The sequence below is a fragment of the Strigops habroptila genome, chromosome 2 (assembly GCF_004027225.2).
Source record: "Strigops habroptila isolate Jane chromosome 2, bStrHab1.2.pri, whole genome shotgun sequence".
Lineage (NCBI taxonomy): Eukaryota > Metazoa > Chordata > Aves > Psittaciformes > Psittacidae > Strigops > Strigops habroptila.
Genome location: NC_044278.2, coordinates 122,582,893 through 122,606,816, shown reverse-complemented (window position 1 = coordinate 122,606,816; position 23,924 = coordinate 122,582,893). Strand labels below are relative to the sequence as shown.

Sequence of the window (23,924 nt, the reverse complement as noted above, 5' to 3'; positions counted from 1 at the left end):
AGGACACAATTATGTGTTTCAGGCTTTAAACATTCCCTCCGCACACCCAACCCCATAAATCCCCAACCCCTCTTGTTTGCTGAGCCCTGGCACACACAGATACCCCTTTTCCTCCTGCCTTAACATCCTGCAGGCTCCCCAAACCCTCAGAGCTCTGCCTTCATCCCCCCATCACCCTGAGCCAACCATGGCATTCACCTCCAGACCTTCACAGCATCTACCCAGAGCCTGATGGCACATATAGACATGGCCTGCAGCACATATGCCAACCCCAAGACCTTTCTGTTCTTCTCCTCACCTGCTACCCAGTTACATAGACCTGGTTTTGATGAAGTCTGGAAGAAGCCTTCCAGTGGCTAAAGGGGCTCCAAGAAACCTGGAGAGGGGCTTTGGACAGGGGCCTGTAGGGACAGGCCAAGGGGAATGGCTTTAACCTGCCAGAGGGGAGATTGAGATGAGCTCTGAGGCAGAAGCTCTTCCCTGTGAGGGTGCTGAGGCGCTGGCACAGACTTTTCCCAGAGAAGCTGTGGCTGCCCCATCCCTGGCAGTGTTCAAGGCCAGGTTGGACACAGGGGCTTGGAGCAACCTGCTCTAGTGGAAGGTGTCCCTGCCCGGGGCAGGGGGTTGGAGCTGGAGGAGCTTTAAGGTCCTTCAGCCCAAACCCTTCTGTTATTCTGATTCCTGACCCTTAACCACTAACAATTGGGCTTGGGTCATTCAAAAACCATCTCAGATACCTCAGTTCCTCCTAGCACACATGAACTGTTCCAGGCCTGCCCCGTGCTGCAGCACCCAGCACCCAGCATCAGAGCTCCACGCCGAGCACACAGGGACTACGTACATTGTATGGACATGGGAGACACGATCTCTTCGTCCAGGTCATCCACGTCATCAGTCATGATGAAGTGCGAGGGGTTGGGCCGGGGGGTGCCCATCCAGCTGGGGTCGATATTGAGGGCTGATGCCAGGCTGTGGATCCCGGGGTTGTTGACGATCTGGAAGCCACAGAGCAGCTCGATCTGCTGCCAGCGATGCAGGCGCTCCCGCAGCGCTGCCGTCACCTCGCTCAGTGCTTGCCTGGAAGCAGGGTTCAAACAGGGAAATGTGGGGAATGAAGGAAAAACACACCATGAAGTGCCTAAAACAGGGAGTTCAGAGGTTCAGCTTTGCATCCCAGTGCTAGAGACATTTCTGATTCCAATTCCAGGAATTCAACACACAGCAACAACTGACATATCCCGGGGTAATGGATTAAGAATCCCACCACATCCCGAATTCTTTTGACAGGATTTTGAATTACTCTTCGTAACTGTGATTTCTGGTTTGACACAGAATTTAAAGGTTATTGGTTAAAAGGAGCAAGCCCAACCCCAGCTCAATACAGTCAACAGTACGCAAGTGCAGCAAAATGAGACCAAGAGCACTTGTAGAGGCCACAGCACGCTCACATCTGTGAGAGGAGAGGGGTGAGGGAGGGGAGCAGGAATAAGGGATTCAGCACTCACTTTGCAGTCAGGATTTTATGATCAACATCATCCAGAGACGAGCTGTGAGCAACGTGGAACGTTCCAAACAGGGTGTTTCGCTTCTTCTTGATTTTTTCAGCCTGGAACATCAACAGAAGAAGGTCACAGGAAGAAGAGGACCTTGTGTGGCCTCCAGGCCAAGAATGTCCTGGATGGGGGAGCCAGAAATAGGCCCCGCAGCTGTCTGCACACGTGTGAATAGTGTGAATTGTGGTTCACTGAGGGATGTTATCCCTCCTCACACAGCGGGTGAGGAATTGCCAGCAGCCAGGAAGCAGTTGGAGGGCTCCTGCTCCTCCTGGTCCTTCTGATTTCCCAACACGCAGGGGAACTGAAGCGGTTCGGTTCATACAGCAAATGGCTGAAGCTTGTTCTGGCTTTCCCAGGAGCAAACACAGTTAACGCCCTGGGGTTGTTGCTTTGGGGAAGCAGGTTTTAGTTTAAGGTTGGTTTTCTCTACCTTCCCTTTGCAGCAAAGTCTCCACTTTAAAGGAATGCGAAATCAAAGTGGAGTGGAATTTAGGTTCACAGATCTAGTGGCCTCAACCCAAGACTCAAAGCAAGGACATGGACAGGAGAACTGAGACAGCAGAGGGAAAACCACTGAAAAGTTAAAATGTTCATAATAAGAACATATGAAGGAAGGGTTTTTACACTCTGCCAGCTCTGGCTGCTGTGTGTGTCCACAGAGACAAACGTGTTACAACAGCATCCCTGCAGCTCAGAGCTTTCTGGTTGCCACAGTAAATTTGAACCAACAGGGAAAGCAGAAATGATTCATCTCTACCGATCATAGTCACGTTCTACATGCTGTTGCCTGGGCATGTAAATGACCTAGAGCAGGGATTATACTTCATAGGTGCAAACCCTTCTGCTTACTAATGACCCACAGGGCTGTCACACGGGCAGAGATCCCTTTTCTGTACCTTCCCTGGGCTGCAGCACACTGAGGACACAGTGATGCAGCTCAGGGGCATGCCCTGGTCAGGCCATAGCTCATCATCATCCCTGGCAGTGTTCAAGGCCAGGTTGGGCGACATGGTCTAGTGTGACGCATCCCTACCCATGGCAGAGGGTTGGAACTGGATGAGCTTAAGGTCCTTTCCAACTCAAATCAGTCTGTGATTCTATGATCCTATGATTAAAATGGCAATAAAGAAGGTGCAGAGCAGCCAACTGTATCAGCTTCGTTCCCCAAAACCACGGGAAGCACCCATGATGTGGACGTTGCCATTCTCACCCCTTCCTTGGCCACCAGCAGCTGCTTCTCGGCATTCTGCTTCTTGATGTTGTAGTACTGGACCTCCACCTCGTGGGTCAGCTGGAGCCACTTCTGCAGGGCCTCGGGCGCAGCCCAGCTGCAGTGGGACTCCAGCTCCTTCTCCGCGTTCTTGAGCGCCATGCGGACCTGGGGGAGAAGCGCCTGCGCGTTGCAGCGGTGGAGGGGACACCCTGCCCTGGCAGCGTCACCCCCACCGCCGGCGGCCGACCTGGCACGTGTCAGGCAACAGCAGGAAGAGGAAGGCTCCACACGACTTCATCTCATTCAGGATAGAAGCAGAAGTCATGAGGAGAGGTGGTAGGCAAGGGAAAGAGCACAGCAGCGCAGCCATAGACAGATAACAGCCTCCCAGTATCTGAAGGGGGCTACAAGGATGCTGGAGAGTGACTCTTCACCAGGGACTGTAGGGACAAGACAAGGGGAATGGCTTTAACCTGCCAGAGGGGAGATTGAGATGAGCTCTGAGGCAGAAGCTCTTCCCTGTGAGGGTGCTGAGGCGCTGGCACAGACTTTTCCCAGAGAAGCTGTGGCTGCCCCATCCCTGGCAGTGTTCAAGGCCAGGTTGGACACAGGGGCTTGGAGCAACCTGCTCTAGTGGAAGGTGTCCCTGCCCGGGGCAGGGGTTGGAACTGGATGAGCTTTAAGGTCCCTTCAACCCAAACCATTCCATGTTTCTGTGACTCTCCTTCCATCCCAGCTCAGTCTCCTCCACACACTTACTCAATCTTGCTGGAGAAGGGAGTGATTACAAAATTAGAAGAAAGTGGGTGACAAGCAAGTCTGAGATACCCAAACCTTACATAAAGCATTCAGTGCTAGAGCCCAGCATGAACTAACACTTCTCTGCCGTTACCCATGACATGGAGAGACTTCAGCAGCCTGACGCAAACGCTGAAGGTGTAATTTCCAGGGAGCCAAAGGCACCAGGTTACACACTGATCCTCTGAAGTCTCTTTCTGGATCCTGGAGGACACTGGCACAGTCCATCAAGAAGAAGCAAAGAGGCAGCACACAGGAGGGGTCAACTGCTTATACCCCTTATGTGTGATTTAGTCTTGTTGAGCATAACATGGCCTAAATCACTGGATTCGGAATGGCAGACCCCAGGCAGGTCTGGTTTTATCCCTCTGACACCAGCAGCACCGCTCCCACCACAGGCAGAACTGACCACGATCCACAAGCTCTGGGATTTAGGAATATGGACAATCAGGAAATGTGACACCAGGGATCTGGGGTAGAGGAGTGCTCGAAACCTTGACAGGAATGTTTCTAGGGACTGATGGAAAAGGGAAGCGGTGCAGAACAACAGCCAAGGACCAGGGGTTGAGATGAGCAGTGGCCAAAACAAACTGTCTCGGTTCTGCAGGGAACCAACACAGGCAGGGGTTTCTTTGTGAGGCCACATTCGCCTGTGAAGATTCCCAAGATCCCGTTTTGATCAGAACACTTTATAGGGCAAGGAATGATCTGTGGGGCTGCAGCACTGGCTGGGGTTGTGGTCTGGGGGAGGATGACCTAGTGAGGAGAAGATTGGTATGAACAACCCACTATGGGAGAGTCCCATCCCAGAAACACACTGCAGCTCCATCTCATACCCCCAGCTGCAGCAGGAGCTTCCAAACCCTTCAGTATCACTTTAGTGATAAGAACCATCTGCTGCAAAAGAAGGTCTCAGTTTAATATTCTCTGGGACCCAAGAACATCTTAAATGGGATGAGGTTTATGGTCAGTGGGAGTGACTGGTTAATGTTGTTGGTGGTCTACAGCTCACTGGGATGGTGATCGTGTTATAGGCACACAGTGCGGGTCAGGTGGGTAAAACCAATACTCACCCTGGCAACGCATCCCTCCCGGAGGCCTCTAAGAAACAACAGAGCAGTTGAGTCACCTCCAGCTCTGCAGGTTTCTCACCAAATGTAAATGGAGGGGAGGTGGGATGGGTGAGATCCTGCCTTCTCCAGAAGCCAGGAGCAGGCTGGGTACAAGGGCTCGGGGTGACAAGAGGAAGGCTACGCATCTTTAATGGCCTGAAACAAAGTGACTGGATTTCTGTTTGTGTGAGTATGGACATCCCAGCGTGTGTCCTGAAACGGGGCTCAGGGACTTTGCAGGGAGGCTGGATGAGCAGTTGGGAGGAACAATGCCCCATCCCTGGCAGTGTTCGAGGCCAGGTTGGACACAGGGGCTTGGAGCAACCTGCTCTAGTGGAAGGTGTCCCTGCCCGTGGCAGGGGGTTGGAACCAGAGGAGCTTTAAAATCCCTTCATCCCAAACTATTCCACATTCCATGATCACCAGAGCAAAGCTGGTCGCAGGCACCTGCAGGTCTCTGGGCTGTTGGTATTCCAAGCAGGAAGGGAACTTGCTCTTTGCTGAGTATGTGCATACCTGGGCTACACTGCCCCGTGGTTCCTGGTGACCTGATGGCCCAGGACCACTTCTTCCTCCCTTGTCCGTGGAACCCCCCAATTCCTGTCTTGTTTTCTGCCCCACCCTCTATGGTGGCAATGAAAGACTGGACGTGGTCAGGCTGGGGATATACTGATGGCCTCAGAATTCCCAAGGCACTTGCTTGGCTCATGCAATTCCAGCTCACACCAGCTCAGGTTGAACTGATCTATAAATTACAGTCAGGTAAGGACTGTCCCTCAGGGGAGCAGGAGGCAGCAAGTGGATTTGTGGGATTGGGCATCTCTTGTTGGCTTGGGCAAAGGGCAGTTCCCAGAAGCTCACGCTCTGCCCTCTCTTATTGCAGGTGCCATGAACAGCATCCTTGATTTGCATTATTCCCCTATAGCCTTTGCTGCAGGTCTCAGGGTTTGAAGCTGTAGGATTGGGAGGGCTTTTCCCAACCTACAACAAACTATTTCACAAATGCTCTGTGCATCCTTCTGGACAAAATATGGTTCATTGTGCCCAGCAGCAGCATTAGACACAATATTCCAGACCTACATTAGGATATGTAACTTGGAGACATGTTTTTCCTGCTTATCTAAACTCAAAACAAGTGTATTTGAGAACTGCATCCCAACTCTAACTTTGCTGTAGAGATTCTCATCTAGTGCTGAATTTCCTTGGAAGCAAATCTCCTTCACGCACCTCTCTGATCCACCAGAAAACATGTTAAGCACAACCAAAGTCATTATAAATCTGTGCTAAATCCATGAATAGATACAAAAGAGCGAGCTTATGGTTGGGAGCAGGAGTCAGAAGTCAGCAGAGGGTGCAGCTACGGGTCAAGTTCAACACCTCTCCTCCTGTGGGGCAAGATGGGATGCTGTGTGGCAGCAGCACATTGCTCAAGACCCCATGGGCACGGTCCCTGCTCCCAGCGCACAGCAGCGCGGTTACAGAGGAGTGGAAGAACTCCTCGGATCTCTCCCTCCATGAAGGGCAGTGGCAAAGCAAAGCGGAAGAGCACCATAAGCAGAGCACGCCCGGGTTCCTCGGGGGCTGAGGCAGGGTGAGGAGCTGCTCGTGCTGCCTTACCTGCTCCAGCTCCTGCTCAGCGTACTTCTGCCGGCTGAGCTCGTTCTCGGTGCCCTCCCGCAGCTCCCGCAGTCGATGGGCCTCCTGCTTGGCGATGCTGATCTCGTCCTGCAGCTTCTTCTCCAGGTGCACCTTCTCCACCTCCACGGAGCGATGCTCCTCCTGAGCCTTCTGCAGCCTGCAAGGCACAGAGAGCCCCGCGCTGTGTGTGCCGGGCTGGTGGCACAGACACAGGAGGCCACAGCGCGAGGGCTGCCCGGCCACCACCTACCCACCCCTGCTCTGAGTGACTCTGGGTTATGTGCACAGGAATCTCTATGTGGAAAGTCAAGGAGAAAGTTCACCACGGCCAGGGAGAAACTAAATCATCACCTCCAGAGTCTCAACTTATTTTCAGTGTTTTTACAGAAGTGAAGACTTTGTTTAATGAATTAAAAAAGGAGAAGGAAGATCTGCCTGAGCAGGTCTGACCACCCAGATGGGATGTTCCCCTTGCAAAAGCCTTCAAATTGAGACATGTCTTAATCTTGCCTGGAAGTTATTCTTTTCCTCATAACAGAATTAAATCAGTAGGAATTATATACATGGCAACAAAAAGTACTAACAGATTCCTTGTACCCATTGAGAAAGGTTCAACCACTCAGGCTGGAAAGCCTCAGCCCTCTGAAGAAGATACCACCACGACCATAGTGAGATGCTTCAGGGTTTCAATGACGTTTGCATGGTTTTGGTGATTTTCATAGAATCATAATCCCAGAGTGGTTTGGGCTGAAGGAACCTTAAAGCTCCTCCAGTCCCAACCCCTGCCCCGGGCAGGGACACCTTCCACTAGAGCAGGTTGCTCCAAGCCCCTGTGTCCAACCTGGCCTTGAACACTGCCAGGGATGGGGCAGCGACAGCTTCTCTGGGAAAAGTCTGTGCCAGCGCCTCAGCACCCTCACAGGGAAGAGCTTCTGCCTCAGAGCTCATCTCAGTGTCCCCTCTGGCAGGTTAAAGCCATTCCCCTTGGCCTGTCCCTACAGGCCCTTGTCCAAAGCCCCTCTCCAGGTTTCCTGGAGCCCCTTTAGGCACTGGAGCTGCTCTAAGGTGTCCCCTTCAGGAGCCTTCTCTTCTCCAGGCTGCCCCAGCCCAGCTCTCTCAGTGACCAAGTAAAACTATCCACAAAACGAAAAGAAAAAGCCCCCAATGGAATCATCTCCACCAGAAATAAGTATTTCAAGGTCCTAAAATCTTCTCCCCCCTCAAGATCAACATCCAAACTGGAAAGCAAACTAGTGGAGCGATGTGTCCTATGACAGATGAGAGGGACAGTGGCTCTGGGTGGGCTGTACCTGACCAAGATCACATCTGGAGAGGGCTCTGGGGGGCTCCCTGAGCAGCTCCTGCTCACCCCAGCCCAGCAAAGGGAAACACTGTTCCTCTGCTGCCGCAAAGGCTGCTCCCTGCAGCCCACGCTGCGGTGTCCAGCCTGGTACTGAAGGACATCACTTGGGTGTGCTCCTGGGCATGCATGGGCAGCAGGGACCCGTTGCTGCCCTTGGGGTCAAGAGTGAAGCCACTCACTGCCCCAGCAAGGACTCCTCTTCCTCAGGCTCCTCCTCACCCTGCAGAAGGCCAGTTAGAACAGACTGGACAGGCTGGACAATCTCAGCCATCGCATTGTCTCTCCTCTTGGAAAAGGCCCAATTCCAATTGACAGCTCTGCTGAGAAACTCAAGTGTTTTTCTTCCCAATTCAAAGAGGCTCTTGCCAGGACATTCCAAGCTCTCAGATAAGCCCACGCTCTCTGCCCTGAGCAGCAGTCCTAAAGCTCTTCCATACTAGGCCTGTATGAATCCCAAACCACCAAAATATCTCTCTTTAAAGGAGAAATTCCCCCGTCCTGTGATGCAGAAAAGGGGTGGAATTTTATCCTTCAGCTAATTCCCAAAGGCACTCTAACATTGTGTTTTCCATGACAACCTTCTGTTCTCCTGACAGAGAGCCCGTGTTTGCTTATGTTGGTCATGGACAAAACCACGTTTTGTGTGCAGCACCTTCAAACCGAGATGATTGAGCCACAGTGGTTCCATGTGCACTGAGTTCCACAAGACAACAAAGTGCCTTCAGAGCTACAGTTCTAAGCATAACATCATCATGGAATGGCTTAGCTTTAAGGGACCTTAAAGCTCAACCAGTCCCAACCCCCTGCCCCGGGCAGGGACACCTTCCACTAGAGCAGCTTGCTCCAAGCCCCTGTGTCCAACCTGGCCTTGAACACTGCCAGGGATGGGGCAGCCACAGCTTCTCTGGGAAAAGTCTGTGCCAGCGCCTCAGCACCCTCACAGGGAAGAGCTTCTGCCTCAGAGCTCATCTCAGTCTCCCCTCTGGCAGGTTAAAGCCATTCCCCTTGGCCTGTCCCTACAGGCCCTTGTCCAAAGCCCCTCTCCAGCTTTCCTGGAGCCCCTTTAGGCACTGGAGCTGCTCTAAGGTCTCCCCTTCAGGAGCCTTCTCTTCTCCAGGCTGCCCCAGCCCAGCTCTCTCAGCCTGGCTCCAGGGCAAGAAATCAAGGGGCAATGAGGGCAAGAACCAAAGGACCATCAATGCAGATCTTCATACAATCTTCCATCCTCAGTAGGATGCGCTAAGACATAAGTTTTTTGATCTTGATGGGCCATTTAACTGACTAGAAAGCATCACTGTTGAAGGATGTTCTCAAAAGATCTTTTGAAGAGGAACGCAATATGGCTCTTTACACCAATCCTCCCTTCCCAGCTCTTCCAGAGCCACTGGAGTTGTTCATCAGCACCAGCACTAGCAGTTAGCAGGTAACTGGAAAGGCATCACACACCTTCTGGAGGCCTGTTCAGCACCAAGTTCAAATGAGGCTGGACAGGAGGTCACTTCGAGCTCTAGAAAAGAAGTGTCTGAGCAGAACTTCAGAACAATGGGTGCTATTTGGAGGTTCTGCTGCTCCTACTGTGGCTGAGGACAGCAGCTGAACCTCGCTGGGGCTCCAGGATGAAGAAATGAAGGTGTTTTCCCCCTCTTTAGAGGAGAATTAGCTCAATCCTGCACCAAGATGCCCCACAATGCCCAGGGATGCAGCTCCCACCTCCTGAGCTCCAGTTCGGTGCCCTCTGCAGAGGACAAGCCCTCCCTGCTACACACCCTGCAGGAACAACACAAGCTGCTCTGGCTTAAGAGTCCAGCTATGCCCAGTATAGGTGGTTTTGGGTTTCTTCCTCTCTGGCTTTAGAGCATTAGTTGATTCCCAGGAACATCCACTTGTTTACGTGGCTCTGCCCTCGGCAGCAGGGCCCAAGGTCGTTCCCCACACGCTGCATTCACAGCAGAGGGTGTCTGGAGCTCTGCTGTGACCTGCTCCTCAGTGACACCAGAGAGACCTCCTGCCCTGGATGCAGCCCTGCGGCTCCAGATGGACAATGAGGAGGAATTCCCATCTCCTGCTGGCTGTGGAAATAAATCTCCTTCTCTCTGGGGCATTTCCAAGCTGTGATGCAGAATTCCTCAGAGCTCTGTGGAACCAGCTGTGGGTTAGAGCTGGCTCCATGGCAGGTAGAGGGGAAATGCCCTTTATTCTATCGCTGTGCCAAAGGGAAAGCAGGTCACATATCCGCATTCCTGCCAGGGAACGTGCCCAGTTTGGCACCATTGCCTTGGTGCTCTCTCAAGTGTCTGCTCCCCACAGACACCAGGTGATGGGGTCACACTCGAAAGAAAAACCCTTCCAGCAAAACTCAGGAGCGGGACAGATCCCTGAAGGCTGCCCATGGCACGTGGGCAAGAACAGGCTGCAGTCCTGGGGAAGCTGCTCTGAGGCCTCCCTGGAGCCTTCTCTTCCCCCCAGCTCTCTTAGCCTGTCTTCAGGGCAAGAAACCAAGGGGCAGCAAGGGCAAGAACCCACGGGCCAGCTGGGGCTTCATATTTAACACTCCAAAATGATGTATTTTTCCATTCTTCCCAGGCAGCACTCCTGGATGCAGGTATCGCCGTGCAGACAGGGAAAGGGTTCAAGAGGGGATGTATAACTCCTCTGTTGCTTCCATGGATTCATCAAAAGCCAGCGTGAGACAACCTGACCAGCCTGGATGCCAAAGCCTATGTGAGTTGGATTCCTGTGCATGCCTTTCAGAGGCTCTTCTTCCCCTCCAGGTATGGATTTAAACTGTAATTTCAGGGAGTGGGGATCCCAATATACCGTCATGATGAGTCAGACAGGGAATAGAAACCACCCCACTTTCACTGGGTGAAATTCCACTGCTCCTACATACTTAAATGTAGTAAATGAATAGGAGGTACCTCCTTGAAATAGAGGAGGCCCTCAAAGCAGAGTGACCACTGTCAAGAGCAGCCGGAGAGCTCCCATCCACTCTGCTCAGATGGATGTTTTGCTCCATAAACCCTTCGATTTCTTGCCCTGAAGACAGGCTGAGAGAGCTGGGCTGGGGCAGCCTGGAGAAGAGAAGGCTCCTGACGGGGAGACCTTAGAGCAGCTCCAGTGCCTAAAGGGGCTCCAGGAAACCTGGAGAGGGGCTTTGGACAAGGGATGGAGGGACAGGCCAAGGGGAATGGCTTTAACCTGCCAGAGGGGAGATTGAGATGAGCTCTGAGGCAGAAGCTCTTCCCTGTGAGGGTGCTGAGGCGCTGGCACAGGGTGCCCAGAGAAGCTGTGGCTGCCCCATCCCTGGCAGTGTTCAAGGCCAGGTTGGACACAGGGGCTTGGAGCAACCTGCTCTAGTGGAAGGTGTCCCTGCCTGTGGCAGGGGTTGGGACTGGTTGAGCTTTAAGGTCCCTTCAACCCAAACCATTCTATGATTCTACAAAACCTAAAAGAACAACAACCTTGCAGGTAAGACTGACAGCCTGATGAACGCTCCAGCTGGGTGGACACACAAAACGTACCTTTCCTGAAGGTCATGGAGAGACTGCTCAGCTCGGTGGAGTCCCTCCAGGTCCTTCATCATCTTCTTCATGTGCTCCTTCGAGTAGCGATTCTGGATGTAGGCAAACCAGCAGCCACCCACTCCAATGACAATGGACACCACCAGCATGAAGTCCTTCAGGTGGTTGTGTCGAGTCACTGGAAGAGACCAGAGGCACCACTGAATTCAAGAGAACATGACCATTAATGCACCAGAGCTGGACATGGGAACTTAAGACAGTGTTAGAAGGAATTGAGGGGAAGGTTTCATAAAGGGAAAAAATGATCTTGACAACATCTATTCAGTTTGAATGGGGAAGCAAAAAGAAGAAAACCAATTCAATTCCAGATCCTGCAGACATAATTTGCCTGGCAACACGTGACACAGGAGGTTCCTCCACACAGGAACCCCCAGAACAACCGTGCTCCTCTAGCGCAGTGCAAATAACACCAAATACAAGGATTTAATGACTGTGATCGTGGAGATGGGGCAGATCCAGTGTAAAATTGTCAAGCTGCAAAACTTCCCATCAGAGCTACAGCTCGATGTGAAACCCCATTTCCAACAGTCAGCAAACAGCCTGGACACATGCAAGAGAGGGGAAGCCACCAAGTGGGGGTTGAGCGCTAACCAGAAACCAAACCCAGGATTCAAGCAGGATTTCCCAGCTGAGGAAGAACAGTATTTAGTGTGCACCCAAATCTCCTGATGCCCCAGTGAAGCCAAGTGCAGGGACATGGGTGTTTGCTTTAACTCATCCTCAAATCACTGCTTTGAGTGAATCTCTGCTTCAGCCAAAACGGAAGACGCAGAAGCTAAAGGTTATTATTGCTGGTATGCAAAGTGTGGGGAAGCCAAGATGAAGAGGTGTTAAAGGAGGATGCTGAGATGTTTGAATTGGGAGGAAAAGATGCTGGATTTGAATGAATTCAGTATTTGGGGGCAGGAGGCTTCAAATATGATTGACATTCTCGTGCATATCCATTAAAGGATTTAGTTGGGGTTTCCTTGCAAAAGCAGAACAACAGTGGGGACTGTGAGAACAGGCTGCCCAAGGAATTGTGGCTGCCCCATCCCTGGCAGTGTTCAAGGCCAGGTTGGACACTTGGAGCAACCTGCTCTAGTGGAAGGTGTCCCTGCCCGGGGCAGGGGGTTGGAGCTGGACGAGCTTTAAGGTCCCTTCATCCCAAACCACTCTGTGAGTCTGTGATTCTATGATCTCCACCAAGCACAGACAACAGGTTAGATCAACATTTTCTGTTTCACATCCTGAAGCTGACATGTCACTGATACAGGGATTCCACAACAGTCCAGTTACAAGCCACAGACAATGGCCTGGTGCTATCAAGAATACTACAAATACATACAAACAAAACTTAAAGAATTGGCCAAAATGAGCCATTCATACTCAAAGGCTTTAGATGAAGCATCACTTAAAGGCATGAGGAGCCTCAGCCTAAGGAACGGATCACCTTGTACCATAAGGACAGGGGAAGACACCAGCCTGCAAATGGCAGTGGAGCAGAAGGTGGCACTAAGCTGGACTCACTCACAGCCAGAAGAGCAGACGTGTCCCAGCAGTAAGGGCACTAAACCCCTGATCAGGGAAAAGCGTGGTACTGGATCTCCAGTTCTGCCTGACTTATGTTTCAGTAAAGAACAGCTGAGCTGTGCCATAAAATCCGAGGCTTTTGAGGTCATTTCTCCCCCAGCAGCGGATGATGGATGCGAATGCTCTGACTCCTCTGCATCCTAAGGGACGCATCACATGAGGCTCATTGCCAGTGACACCCATGGCCTGCAGTGATTTTATCATGTCAAAGTGCTGGAGTCTGACCTGGTTACGGCACCAAAGTACACCCGTGGACTCCTTCTGGTCACAGCCCAGCTTTAGGTTTCCCTGTAGGTCGCTCTCCACTGGGAGTGAGATGAGCCTGAAGGTGTTTTAGTCTAACGGGGCCACCCTCATGAGCAGAAACATCATTCCTAGAGTGACTCGAGTGAGCTGCTGCCCTCGGTGGCTGGTAGGAACTGCTCTGCTTGAGTGAGAGCCAGAAATGAGGAACAGACATGAGCCAGCACAAGGAACAGATAAAAGCAGCCAAGTATCCTGTCTGTACAGGAATATAGTGATGCAGCGTGATGGACATTCTGTGTATAGAATGAAGATGCTCTGAGACCCCTTTGGACAAGGGATGTAGGGACAGGCCAAGGGGAATGGCTTTAACCTGCCAGAGGGGAGACTGAGATGAGCTCTGAGGCAGAAGCTCTTCCCTGTGAGGGTGCTGAGGCGCTGGCACAGACTTTTCCCAGAGAAGCTGTGGCTGCCCCATCCCTGGCAGTGTTCAAGGCCAGGTTGGACACAGGCGCTTGGAGCAACCTGCTCTAGTGGAAGGTGTCCCTGCCCGGGGCAGGGGTTGGAACTGGAGGAGCTTTAAGGACTGCTGGGGGTGCAGCCCAGCGCACGGGAGGTTTCTGGCACACACTGCCAGGTCACAGTGACCCCAAGAGTCCTTCTGCTCAGGGCTGCTCTCCATCCAGTCTCCCCCTGGCTGTGTTTGTGCTGGGAGTTTCCTATTCCTCACCAAGCTTTTATGCTGCATTGAACTTCACACCAGTGATGAGCAGCTCATCCTCGCAAGGCTGGACCTGGTGCCCTGGTGCAAAGCAGATGGAGGTAACTGCTGGTGGGGCTCCAGACACAGTTGGGCACAGGAGCTGCTCCTGTTCTCCGGGAGTGGGGCAGGAGCAGCCATACATCTTCCAGGGAACCCCCCTCGGCTTAACCCGCAATTTCTGAAGCTAAGGAATAATCCCTTCTCATCCATCAGGAGCAGATGAATAGGCTTTCAGCAGAGATCCATAAAGATCATGGCTCAGCAAAACTTCTACAGCTTATGAAGAGCTCTGTCATTTTTTTACCTTTAGGACAATAAAGATATATTGTTCCTTAAATACCTGTGACATTCACCTCTGGAATTCTATGGAGTGAACATCAGCTCCTGCTGAAAACTATCAACATCATTCCCTTTCAATGCTGCCCCCAGCCCACCAGCCCTGGATCGATGCATTAACAGCATTAAACACAAGAGATGAAGCTGTGAGATCCCAGCTCATGCAATCCCAGCAAGTGAGATCCCAGCTCGGGAAGGAACCCCCTCCATTGCACAGGGAAGTGAGGGCTGTGGGCGCTGCTCTGACACTGACACTGCAGCACCCCAGATGCACACTAAGAAAGAGGAGGAACCACCTCCTCATTCAGATCAGCTCTCCTGCAAACCCGGATCCCTTCCAGACACTGCTGAGCTGCTCCAGGAGCTGTGTTTTTCCCAGAAGCAGATGAAATATCCTGGCACCATCTCAAACCCACCCTGGGCTGTTCCTCAGTGAGGCAAGCTGCTCCAGCACAACTCCAGCAGCACCTCTCCCCTCCACCAGTGACTGTTCCAGTCTCAGCCCTCTCTGGGAACACTTCGGCTGTGACCTGGCAGCGTTTTCCCAATGGAGACAGGTCCTGTGGCCAGCCCGGATGTGCAGCAGCCCAGGCCAGGGGCTCTGCAGTGAGCAGGAGGGACACTGGGGCTGGGGAAGAGACGAGCAGCATCTTCCCTCCTGCAGCACCCTGAGCCCAGCAGCACCAGGAAACGCAGCCTGGCGCCAAACTGGCAAAGCCAGTACTGGGAGGCACCAGTGAACAGACATATGGTACAGAGGTGGCACAGGGAGCTGCCCTGGGTGAGGGATGGCCAGAACGGGGCTCACCAGGGGCACTGATAGTGACAGGCCAAGGGGAATGGCTTTAACCTGCCAGAGGGGAGATTGAGATGAGCTCTGAGGCAGAAGCTCTTCCCTGTGAGGGTGCTGAGGCGCTGGCACAGACTTTTCCCAGAGAAGCTGTGGCTGCCCCATCCCTGGCAGTGTTCAAGGCCAGGTTGGACACAGGGGCTTGGAGCAACCTGCTCTAGTGGAAGGTGTCCCTGCCCATTACCAGGGGCTGGAACTGGAGGAGCTTTAAGGTCCCTTCCTTGAGGGATTTACAATCACAGCTAAAACACACGTGCCCCTGACTGCAGTGAAGGGTCCATCCCCGCAGGGGGAGGGACAGGACCCCCCTCCAAGCCCTCAGCTGACATCCAAGCACTGCTCTCCTGATCTTCCCAGGCACAAGATCCATCACCCAACACACCACAGACAAGTTCCAGCATTTTTTGGAAAACATTCACTTGTAAATTCCACACTAAAAAATAAACAAGATGAACTCTGGCCCCGTTTCCATGCCGGATGAAATATCACAACATCCTCTTCCTAAGGAGCAGCTCCTGGCAAGCTGCTGCACATAGGGAGCTTTGAATCCCTCTCACTTCACGCCCCGAGGAGGCTGCCAGGCTGACTTGCTGGGGTGGTTTTGGTTTGGTTTCCACCACCCACACCTACTCCAGCTTTTTTCTCCTTTATTGCTTCCTCTGCTGCTGCCATTCCCAATCTGCCCAGCGTGTTCCCAGCCTGCCCAGCCTGGTGCCAGCCTGCCCAGCACGGTGCCAGCACAGATGCCTCCAGCCCCGCAGCACAAGGCCTCAGCTAAGGCAGGTTTAGGTGTTGTGTGGGGCAATCCCTGCCAGCCCCACCTCGAGCTGAGTCACCTCCAGTGCCCAGGGCCAACCAGGCTCAGCTCAGCAGCACTGGACTAACATCAGCAGCTTCCACTCCAGACAAGCAGAGAAGGAACTCGAAGGAGAACTCGCTCGGGTGTAATGCAGCCATTTGCTTCCTACAACTTTACACTGGAAGATACAGGATGACCAGAAGAATTCAAGTCTTCATTCTGGGGAAGGAACATATGGGGAACGAAGGCTAAATTCAGCCAAGCTGTTTTTTCCCTGCAGGTCTTCTCCCGAGGAAGGCACCCCCGAGCACAAGAGTAATTTGGCTTCATTGAGAAACTCATAGAATCCCAGCCTGCTTTGGGCAGGGACACCTTCCACTAGAGCAGGTTGCTCCAAGCCCCTGTGTCCAACCTGGCCTTGAACACTGCCAGGGATGGGGCAGCCACAGCTTCTCTGGGAAAAGTCTGTGCCAGCGCCTCAGCACCCTCACAGGGAAGAGCTTCTGCCTCAGAGCTCATCTCAATCTCCCCTCTGGCAGGTTAAAGCCATTCCCCTTGGCCTGTCCCTCCAGGCCCTTGTCCAAAGCCCCTCTCCAGGTTTCCTGGAGCCCCTTTAGGCACTGGAGCTGCTCTAAGGGCTCCCGTTAAGGAGCCTTCTCCAGGCTGAACGAATCCTGTATCTGTGAGCCACATCCCACCAGCAGCAGCTTCACTCTCTCAAGAGCACAGACCAGGAGACCACCTGCGCTGAGCACCCAGCAGAACTGAAACAGGAACTCATCCAGAAGCACTAAATCCATCATTGCTCTGAAGCTGCTTCAAAGGTCACTGAGCACTTCCCGAACGTGCCGATTGCTCAGGGCTGCTGAAAGCAGCTGTTTCGCAAGCCTTTCCTTAAGGAACCAGGTTTGGATAAACAACCTCTCATCGCACACCACAGTGTGAGCTGGAGACAAACCAGAATCATCAGAAAACAGCTAATATCACCTCCTAAAAAGCATCAAACTCTACTGCTGCTGCTATTGAAAACCTGTTTCCTCTTGTCACATACCCACATGGAAACTGCTCAATCTCCAACAATCTGAACTTACTGATCTGAGCAACCTCAACCAGGACATTCACTGGATCACTGAGCACTTTCATCAGTGCAACCATGAGATGTTCCTACCCCAGTGCCACGAGAGCCACGTGGCACAAGGAGCTCCTCAGACACGGAGCAGGGCCCTGAATCTCAAACCATTCCATGGAATAATTCACTTGCCACTTACAGAGCATCCAAGAACTGACTGAAAAATCGCCCCCCGCCCCCAGCACAGGAGTTCCTGGCTGGAGCCTGTGCTGGGGAGCAGTGACAGCAGCCACTCACCCACGACGTCTCCACCAGCCCTGCGCAATGCCACTGACCACCAAAGAGCTCTGCTGGTAACACAGGCCAAGTGTAAATCAAAAATCAAATTGTGCCCGAATGAGTATGTGTTTTTAACAATTGGAAGCAGAAGAGGCTGATTGTACAACCCAGGCTGTTAATTCACCCAGCTGATAGAATCCCAGACTGGTTTCTATTAGGAGGGACCTCCAAGATCATCCAGTTCCAACTTCTATCTGTGCTAAGCCTCCTAAGTTTTGCTTGGTTCATTCTGCACAGCCAGTTTTCCCAAGATTTGCCTCATTGCACCTTTTCCCAGGAATCTGAACACGGACTGAAAACAAGAGAAGGTGCAAGAACAGGGGGCTTAAACCCAACACAATAAATGGAAGAAATCATTTCTCTCTGAGGGACTTGGGCTTGTTCACAGACTGGTTTGTGTTGGAAGGGCCCTTAAAGCTCATCCAGCTCCAACCCCCTGCCACGGCAGGGACACCTTCCACTAGAGCAGGTTGCTCCAAGCCCCTGTGTCCAACCTGGCCTTGAACACTGCCAGGGATGGGGCAGCCACAGCTTCTCTGGGAAAAGTCTGTGCCAGCGCCTCAGCACCCTCACAGGGAAGAGCTTCTGCCTCAGAGCTCATCTCAGTCTCCCCTCTGGCAGGTTAAAGCCATTCCCCTTGGCCTGTCCCTCCATCCCTTGTCCAAAGCCCCTCTCCAGGTTTCCTGGAGCCCCTTTAGGCACTGGAGCTGCTCTAAGGGCTCCCCTTCAGGAGCCTTCTCTTCTCCAGGCTGCCCCAGCCCAGCTCTCTCAGCCTGGCTCCAGAGCAGAGCTGCTCCAGCCCTCGCAGCAGCTCCAGGGCCTCCTCTGGACTCGCCTCAACAGCTCCACGTCCCTCTTGTGTTGTTGCCCCAGCACACAGCAGTCAATGTGTGCTCAGGCAACTCAGTCTGCCATAAAATCCATCTCATCTGCAGGATTCTGAGCAGGAACAGGCCCTGCTCACCTCCCCAGAGCACCTAAAGCTCATGAGAGAGGCATGAGTAAGAGGGAGAGAGACAAAAGTCCCTTTAATAGACACTAGACATGAGCCAGATGGAATGAATGCAAAAGGAGCACCCCAGCAGCGCCGAGATAAGCATCAGAGAGCTTCCAGATGCCAAGAGACGCCTGCAATCAGCATCAAAGGAGCCGAGTCCCTCATTCTCGTCCATCCCAAATGCCTTCCCATCCTGAATAAAGCCATTTCCCTCATCTGGAGGCGGCTGATCTGCAGCCTGAGTCACTGACGAGCCCCAGGGCTGACAGAGCTGGTCCCAGCAGCAGCTTCCCTTGGAGCAGGCAGCAGGCAGGGGGCTGCCCTGAGCAGACCCCCCTGGGCAGCTGCACCACACCAAAGAACAGGAACCACGGGAAGGTTTTACCCTACAGACACAGGAGATCCCAGCAGGACAGCGGGTCTGCATCAGCAGAGATGAAACAGAAGCCCAGCAGGCAGGATGCTGCCAGCCTATGGAGGTGCTCCGATAAACCCAGAGACAAAGCCATTCCTGTTTCAGAGGGATTACACCAGGGATGAGGTACCCTGTGCAGGGCAAAGTGTGCTTCCCATGGATCTATCTTTGCTGTTCAAGTCTGAGCAGAGACAGATCCTCCTGAGGAGCAGTCAAAGGACTCTCAATTCTGGTACTTACGGAGAGGAGGCCCAAAGAGCACCGTGTCCAGAGCCTTCAGCTGCAGCTTCTGCCTGTGGCTTCGATCTGTCATCTTCAGGACACTTCCCATCATGGTGGCATTGTTCACTGCTAGCCTGGAGAACAGTCAGAAAGAAAAGTAGGGTTGGTCATATCTATTGGGATTAATAACTGACCAAACATTAGGAACATGGAGGCTACGGGAGGAGAAACACAATAAGCAGGACCTGAAAGCTTCAAGCTTAGGCTATCAGAACTAAAGAAATCACTCAGATACTGTCATCTCTGACAGAGGATATGTCAGGAGGGAGATAAGCAGCAGCATCTTTGGCTTTACATGGAGAGAGAAGGAAGATCCAAGGCCATGTGTGTTTCATTAACAACCTCAGGTCCTGATTTCCCATCAAAACTGATTTTTGGTGTCCTACCAATCCTTAATATTATTATTTGTAACCAAAGCTCTGTTGCTAGCCTCTGACATCTTCCATAAACCCACACTTCTCACCCGGAAGAACTGTTGGGGCACACCAAGTACTGCCTCGAAACCCTCTTTCCCTGCCAGTTTATAAGCCCCTTCCAATGACAATAACCTTTACCCAAAGAGTTGGACTGAGCTTTTTGGTTTAGGCCAACTCATTCTCTTGATGAACTCAAGCCTTAGAAGTCTCCTTTGCTGGAGCAGCAAGGGGCATGGATTCCCACCACCACATACCAGTGCTGCAGAGGTACATAACTAGTAGCCCTTGAACTGGGAATGTAAATGCTACTTAGATGACATCCAGAAAGTGAAGTTCCAAACCCCTGCCCCGGGCAGGGACACCTTCCACTAGAGCAGGTTGCTCCAAGCCCCTGTGTCCAACCTGGCCTTGAACACTGCCAGGGATGGGGCAGCCACAGCTTCTCTGGGCACCCTGTGCCAGCGCCTCTCCCTTCACCCACAGCAGACACACGCTCACCTAAGGCTAAATCTCTCCCTCCTGAGAGCACGAGGGCAAAGTGAAGCCTCCAAAGGTAACTGGAGCAGAGCAGGAATGACACTTGGCTCTGTTGGTGCCGAGGAATCACACAAGATGTTATGAGCCACCTCAGCTCTGGTTTATTCCCTGGCACCATCCCAGAGGAACACAGGACAGTGTGGGGAGCACTGACCTGGGCATGGCATGTCCGCTCAGCTGCAGCTTTCGGAAGGTCTCTTCATACTGTGGCAGCTCCACGTAGGTAATGAGCCACTGAACCACCTCTTCCACAGTCCAGTTGTACACTGTGGGAGAGGCAGAAAACCAGCTTAGTATTTTTAGTGAGCAACTGAAGTCATCGCGGCAGCAACAAGAGCACAACCTCACCCTGCACAGCTCATCCTGTCACCTTCAGCAAAGGAAGAGTATCACTAGAGATTAGTATCACGGAATGGTTTGGGTTGGAAGTCACCTAAAAGCTCCTCCAGTTCCAACCCCCTGCCATGGGCAGGGACACCCTCCACTAGAGCAGGTTGCTCCAAGCCCCGTCCAACCCCTGATGTTTAAACACATTCCTACTGAGTATGAAGTAAGCTGGGTCGAGACATTAAATCCTGTGGACTATTAGCCAAGAAATAACCCCCCTGGGATGCTCCAGCAAATCCTGCAGCTCCTCAGCCTCTGGCTGGTGGCTGGTGTGATCAATTTTGGGAGTCTGTGCTATGCACAATAGGCTGCTACAGATTCAGGTAGACACAATGGGCTGCAACACATTTACCCTTAGGAGACACCACCAAGGAGGGTAAAGGACGGGTGCGTTCCCCACAGCAGCCTCTGACAATGAAGGCTTCATGGTGCTTGGTTTTACATTGTGCTTCCAGCTCAGGAAAGAACAAAACAGGCCATGAGGCCATCAGATAAAGGAGAGAGCACAGGCAGTGCCTCCTGGCAGCCCTGCACAATGTCATGGAATGGTTTGGGGTGAAGAGACCTTAAAGCTCCTCCAGTTCCAACCCCCTGCCCCGGGCAGGGACACCTTCCACTAGAGCAGGTTGCTCCAAGCCCCTGTGTCCAACCTGGCCTTGAACACTGCCAGGGATGGGGCAGGCTCCAGCAGCTGCAAGCACTGTGCTGGATGTCACCAATGCTGGTGGTCACCACCCCACATGCTGCTGGCCCAGCCTCTGCTGGTCCTTCTCTCACATGCCCTTTCCACCAGTCAAGTGGAGAAAAGTCCCATTTCCTGCTGGCTCCAGGGCGAGCTGCTGAAGTTCAGTGCTCCATGGCACAGCTTGAATGTCAACAGTGACTTGTCCCACAAGTATGAGAAACATCCTCCAGGGAGCTGAATGCCCTCGATGGAAAGATGACGGAGCGAGAGCCAAGCGCTGAGCAATGGAGAGCAAGGCTTGAAAAGAAGATGTCATCTCCATGATGAGTCACGGATGCATGTTGGCAAACACAAAGCCAGCAAAGTCCCTCACTGAAGGAAACACCCCACAGTTAACGGTGGCTGGCCCAGGAACCGTGGGAAACCTCTTGTATAGATACATAGCATCATGGAATGGGTTGGGATGAAGGGAGCTTAAAGCTCCTCCAGCTCCAACCCCTGCCCCGGGCAGGGACACCTTCCACTAGAGCAGGTTGCTCCAAGCCCCTGTGTCCAACCTGGCCTTGAACACTGCCAGGGATGGGGCAGCCACAGCTTCTCTGGGCACCCTGTGCCAGCGCCTCAGCACCCTCACAGGGAAGAGCTTCTGCCTCAGAGCTCATCTCAATCTCCCCTCTGGCAGGTTAAAGCCATTCCCCTTGGCCTGTCCCTACAGGCCCTTGTCCAAAGCCCCTCTCCAGGTTTCTGTGGCCACAAGGAAGATGTTAGAGCAGGAGCAGGTTGGGGAATGCCGATTCCCTGATGGCAGCACTGCCAGCACGGAGCACAGCAGGATGACAGCGCTGCAGGGCACGAGGCCAGAGCGCTCGGCCACCGTCCCTGCCCACGGAGCAGCCACCAGCTGCGGTGGGAATGGTGCCCATGGGGCAGGACTCAAACAAGCTCTGCAGAGCCCAGTGTGAACTGCTGGGGGTGATGAGCTGCTCCCTGGAGGTGCCCATGGAGATTCCCGCCTGCACAGGAGGAGTGAGGGCACCGCTGCTGCCTGCCCCCCCCAGGCCTGCCAGGGTGTCCCCGCCACCACCAGTGACACTGTGCTTGTCCCTCAAGGGCCCTCCATCTCCCCACACCAACAGCCACCTCTTGGCTTTGCACACACAGCCCCAGGATCCTCTGAACCCCTCGGCTTCCTCCTCTTTTTGGCCTTACATCTCCAGAGGTCTTTACTTGGGGAAGAAATCCCTGGGAAACAAGCTGGTGGCGTCAGGCAGCACCATCCAGTGCAAAGCTGAGCAGCTCCTGTGCCCTGCATCCTGCTGCCATGATCCTGTCTGCTGCTCCAGTGGCTTTGGTAGAGCCATGGGCTTTGGGAGAGCCGAGGGCTACATCTGTCAAGTCCAACACTTTGCAGGAGCAGCACAACCTCTGCATTTCTGCATAATTAGGGGACAGAAAGAACTTTCCTCTTTACGTGTGTGCGCAGGAACAACAGCAGCAGGAGGCAGGAAAAGCACTTGGCTTGAAACCAGATGAAATGGGCAGCACCACCCCAGGCACCCGTCCCCATCAGACCCTGGTGTCCTCTCAAAGCTGCTTTTCATGCCCCCATCAGGAGCAGACCTTTTCTCCAAGCGCGATCCCACTAGTTCCTGGAGTTCAAACTCCAAAGCTGGCTCCATATGAGACCATCCCTTGGGAAGTGGTAACTTAATTCATCAGTGGATGTACACAGTGACGGGAAGGGAAAGCCAGAGCAGGAACTGAATCCAAACACAAGGAAAACCATTATGTCAGAGCAGCTCTGCCCAGAGATGTGCCAGGTCCCACGTGTGTCACAACAGAGAGAGAGCAAAAGCAGCTCAGCAATTAAGGGACCTGGGGAGTATCATGGGACGTTCTCCTGCCTCCCTTAATGATTTCTGCCCTTTCCCAGCCAAGATCCAGACAAACTTCAGGCAAAGCTGCCTATAAACAGCTGTACAATGGAATAAACATTAGGAGGAAGTTCTTCCCGGTGAGGGTGCTGAGGCGCTGGCACAGGGTGCCCAGAGAAGCTGTGGCTGCCCCATCCCTGGCAGTGTTCAAGGCCAGGTTGGACACAGGGGCTTGGAGCAACCTGCTCTAGTGGAAGGTGTCCCTGCCTGTGGCAGGGGGTTGGGACTGGTTGAGCTTTAAGGGCCCTTCACCCCAAACCATTCCAGGATTCCATGATTCTTTTCCTGACCCCCTTGGACACCTTCCTTGCCAACATCCAGGAGCTCAGTGCATGGGGCAGCCTGCAGCAGCCAGGGAAGAATCAGTGAACTTTAAAGCTTCTTCCAAGATTCAGAAGTTTCAGGAAGTTTCCACCAGTGACTCAACTTCCACGGGTGAACTTGCCAGGATGGATAATGCCGTTTCTTAACAGCCTGCACTTAACATAGACTCATGGAGGGGTTTAGGTTGGAAAGGACCTTAACATCATCCAGTTCCAATGCCCTGCCACAGGCTTATTTCTGCATCCCATGGGTTTGTGTCCACTTCCAGGCTTAGGACTTTATTTCCCTTCTCTTCACCAGATTAAGGATCTTTTCAGGTTCAGCAAATTCCTTCTGAGGAAAACATGATCTGCAGGAGAACTCCCACACAGCTCTGTTGAATATTTAGGATGCTGCTACCCCAGGACCATCTGAAAGGGGGTATTTGAAGGAGAATCTGGAATATGACATTACTTGGCTCTATTTTAATACACATTTATAGGGACAGGGAAACTCAACAGTAATTTATACCTTTATGGCCGTAGTCAGAGGCCAGGATCAACAGCTTGGAAGTACCAAGACCAATGAAATCCTGCATTGTCCCCCAAAAAGGAAGCCAGAACAGTACGTGGACGTGGACAAGGCAGCCAAGAAAGCAGCATGTATTTCCCAGGAGGGACACACAGTGCTGCCAAGAAATCCACGGTGTTCATCCCTTTCATGGTACGAGGGGTAG

The 23,924-nt window shown here is 52.8% G+C and overlaps 1 protein-coding gene across 6 annotated transcripts in view; it reads right to left on the bottom strand.

Annotated features, from left to right (window-relative positions):
- STIM1 (stromal interaction molecule 1) overlaps positions 1-23,924 on the bottom strand; it is a 67,904-nt gene that overhangs the window by 13,067 nt on the left and 30,913 nt on the right. For all 6 annotated transcript variants that reach the window (XM_030473253.1, XM_030473283.1, XM_030473268.1 and 3 more), the window contains 7 exons: positions 20,034-20,145; positions 18,885-19,000; positions 11,202-11,379; positions 6,297-6,474; positions 2,767-2,934; positions 1,506-1,606; positions 842-1,077 (listed from right to left, as the gene is read on the bottom strand). In XM_030473253.1, the coding sequence (XP_030329113.1) occupies positions 842-1,077; positions 1,506-1,606; positions 2,767-2,934; positions 6,297-6,474; positions 11,202-11,379; positions 18,885-19,000; positions 20,034-20,145 (1,089 nt within the window). The remainder of the gene's footprint in view (positions 1-841; positions 1,078-1,505; positions 1,607-2,766; positions 2,935-6,296; positions 6,475-11,201; positions 11,380-18,884; positions 19,001-20,033; positions 20,146-23,924) is intronic.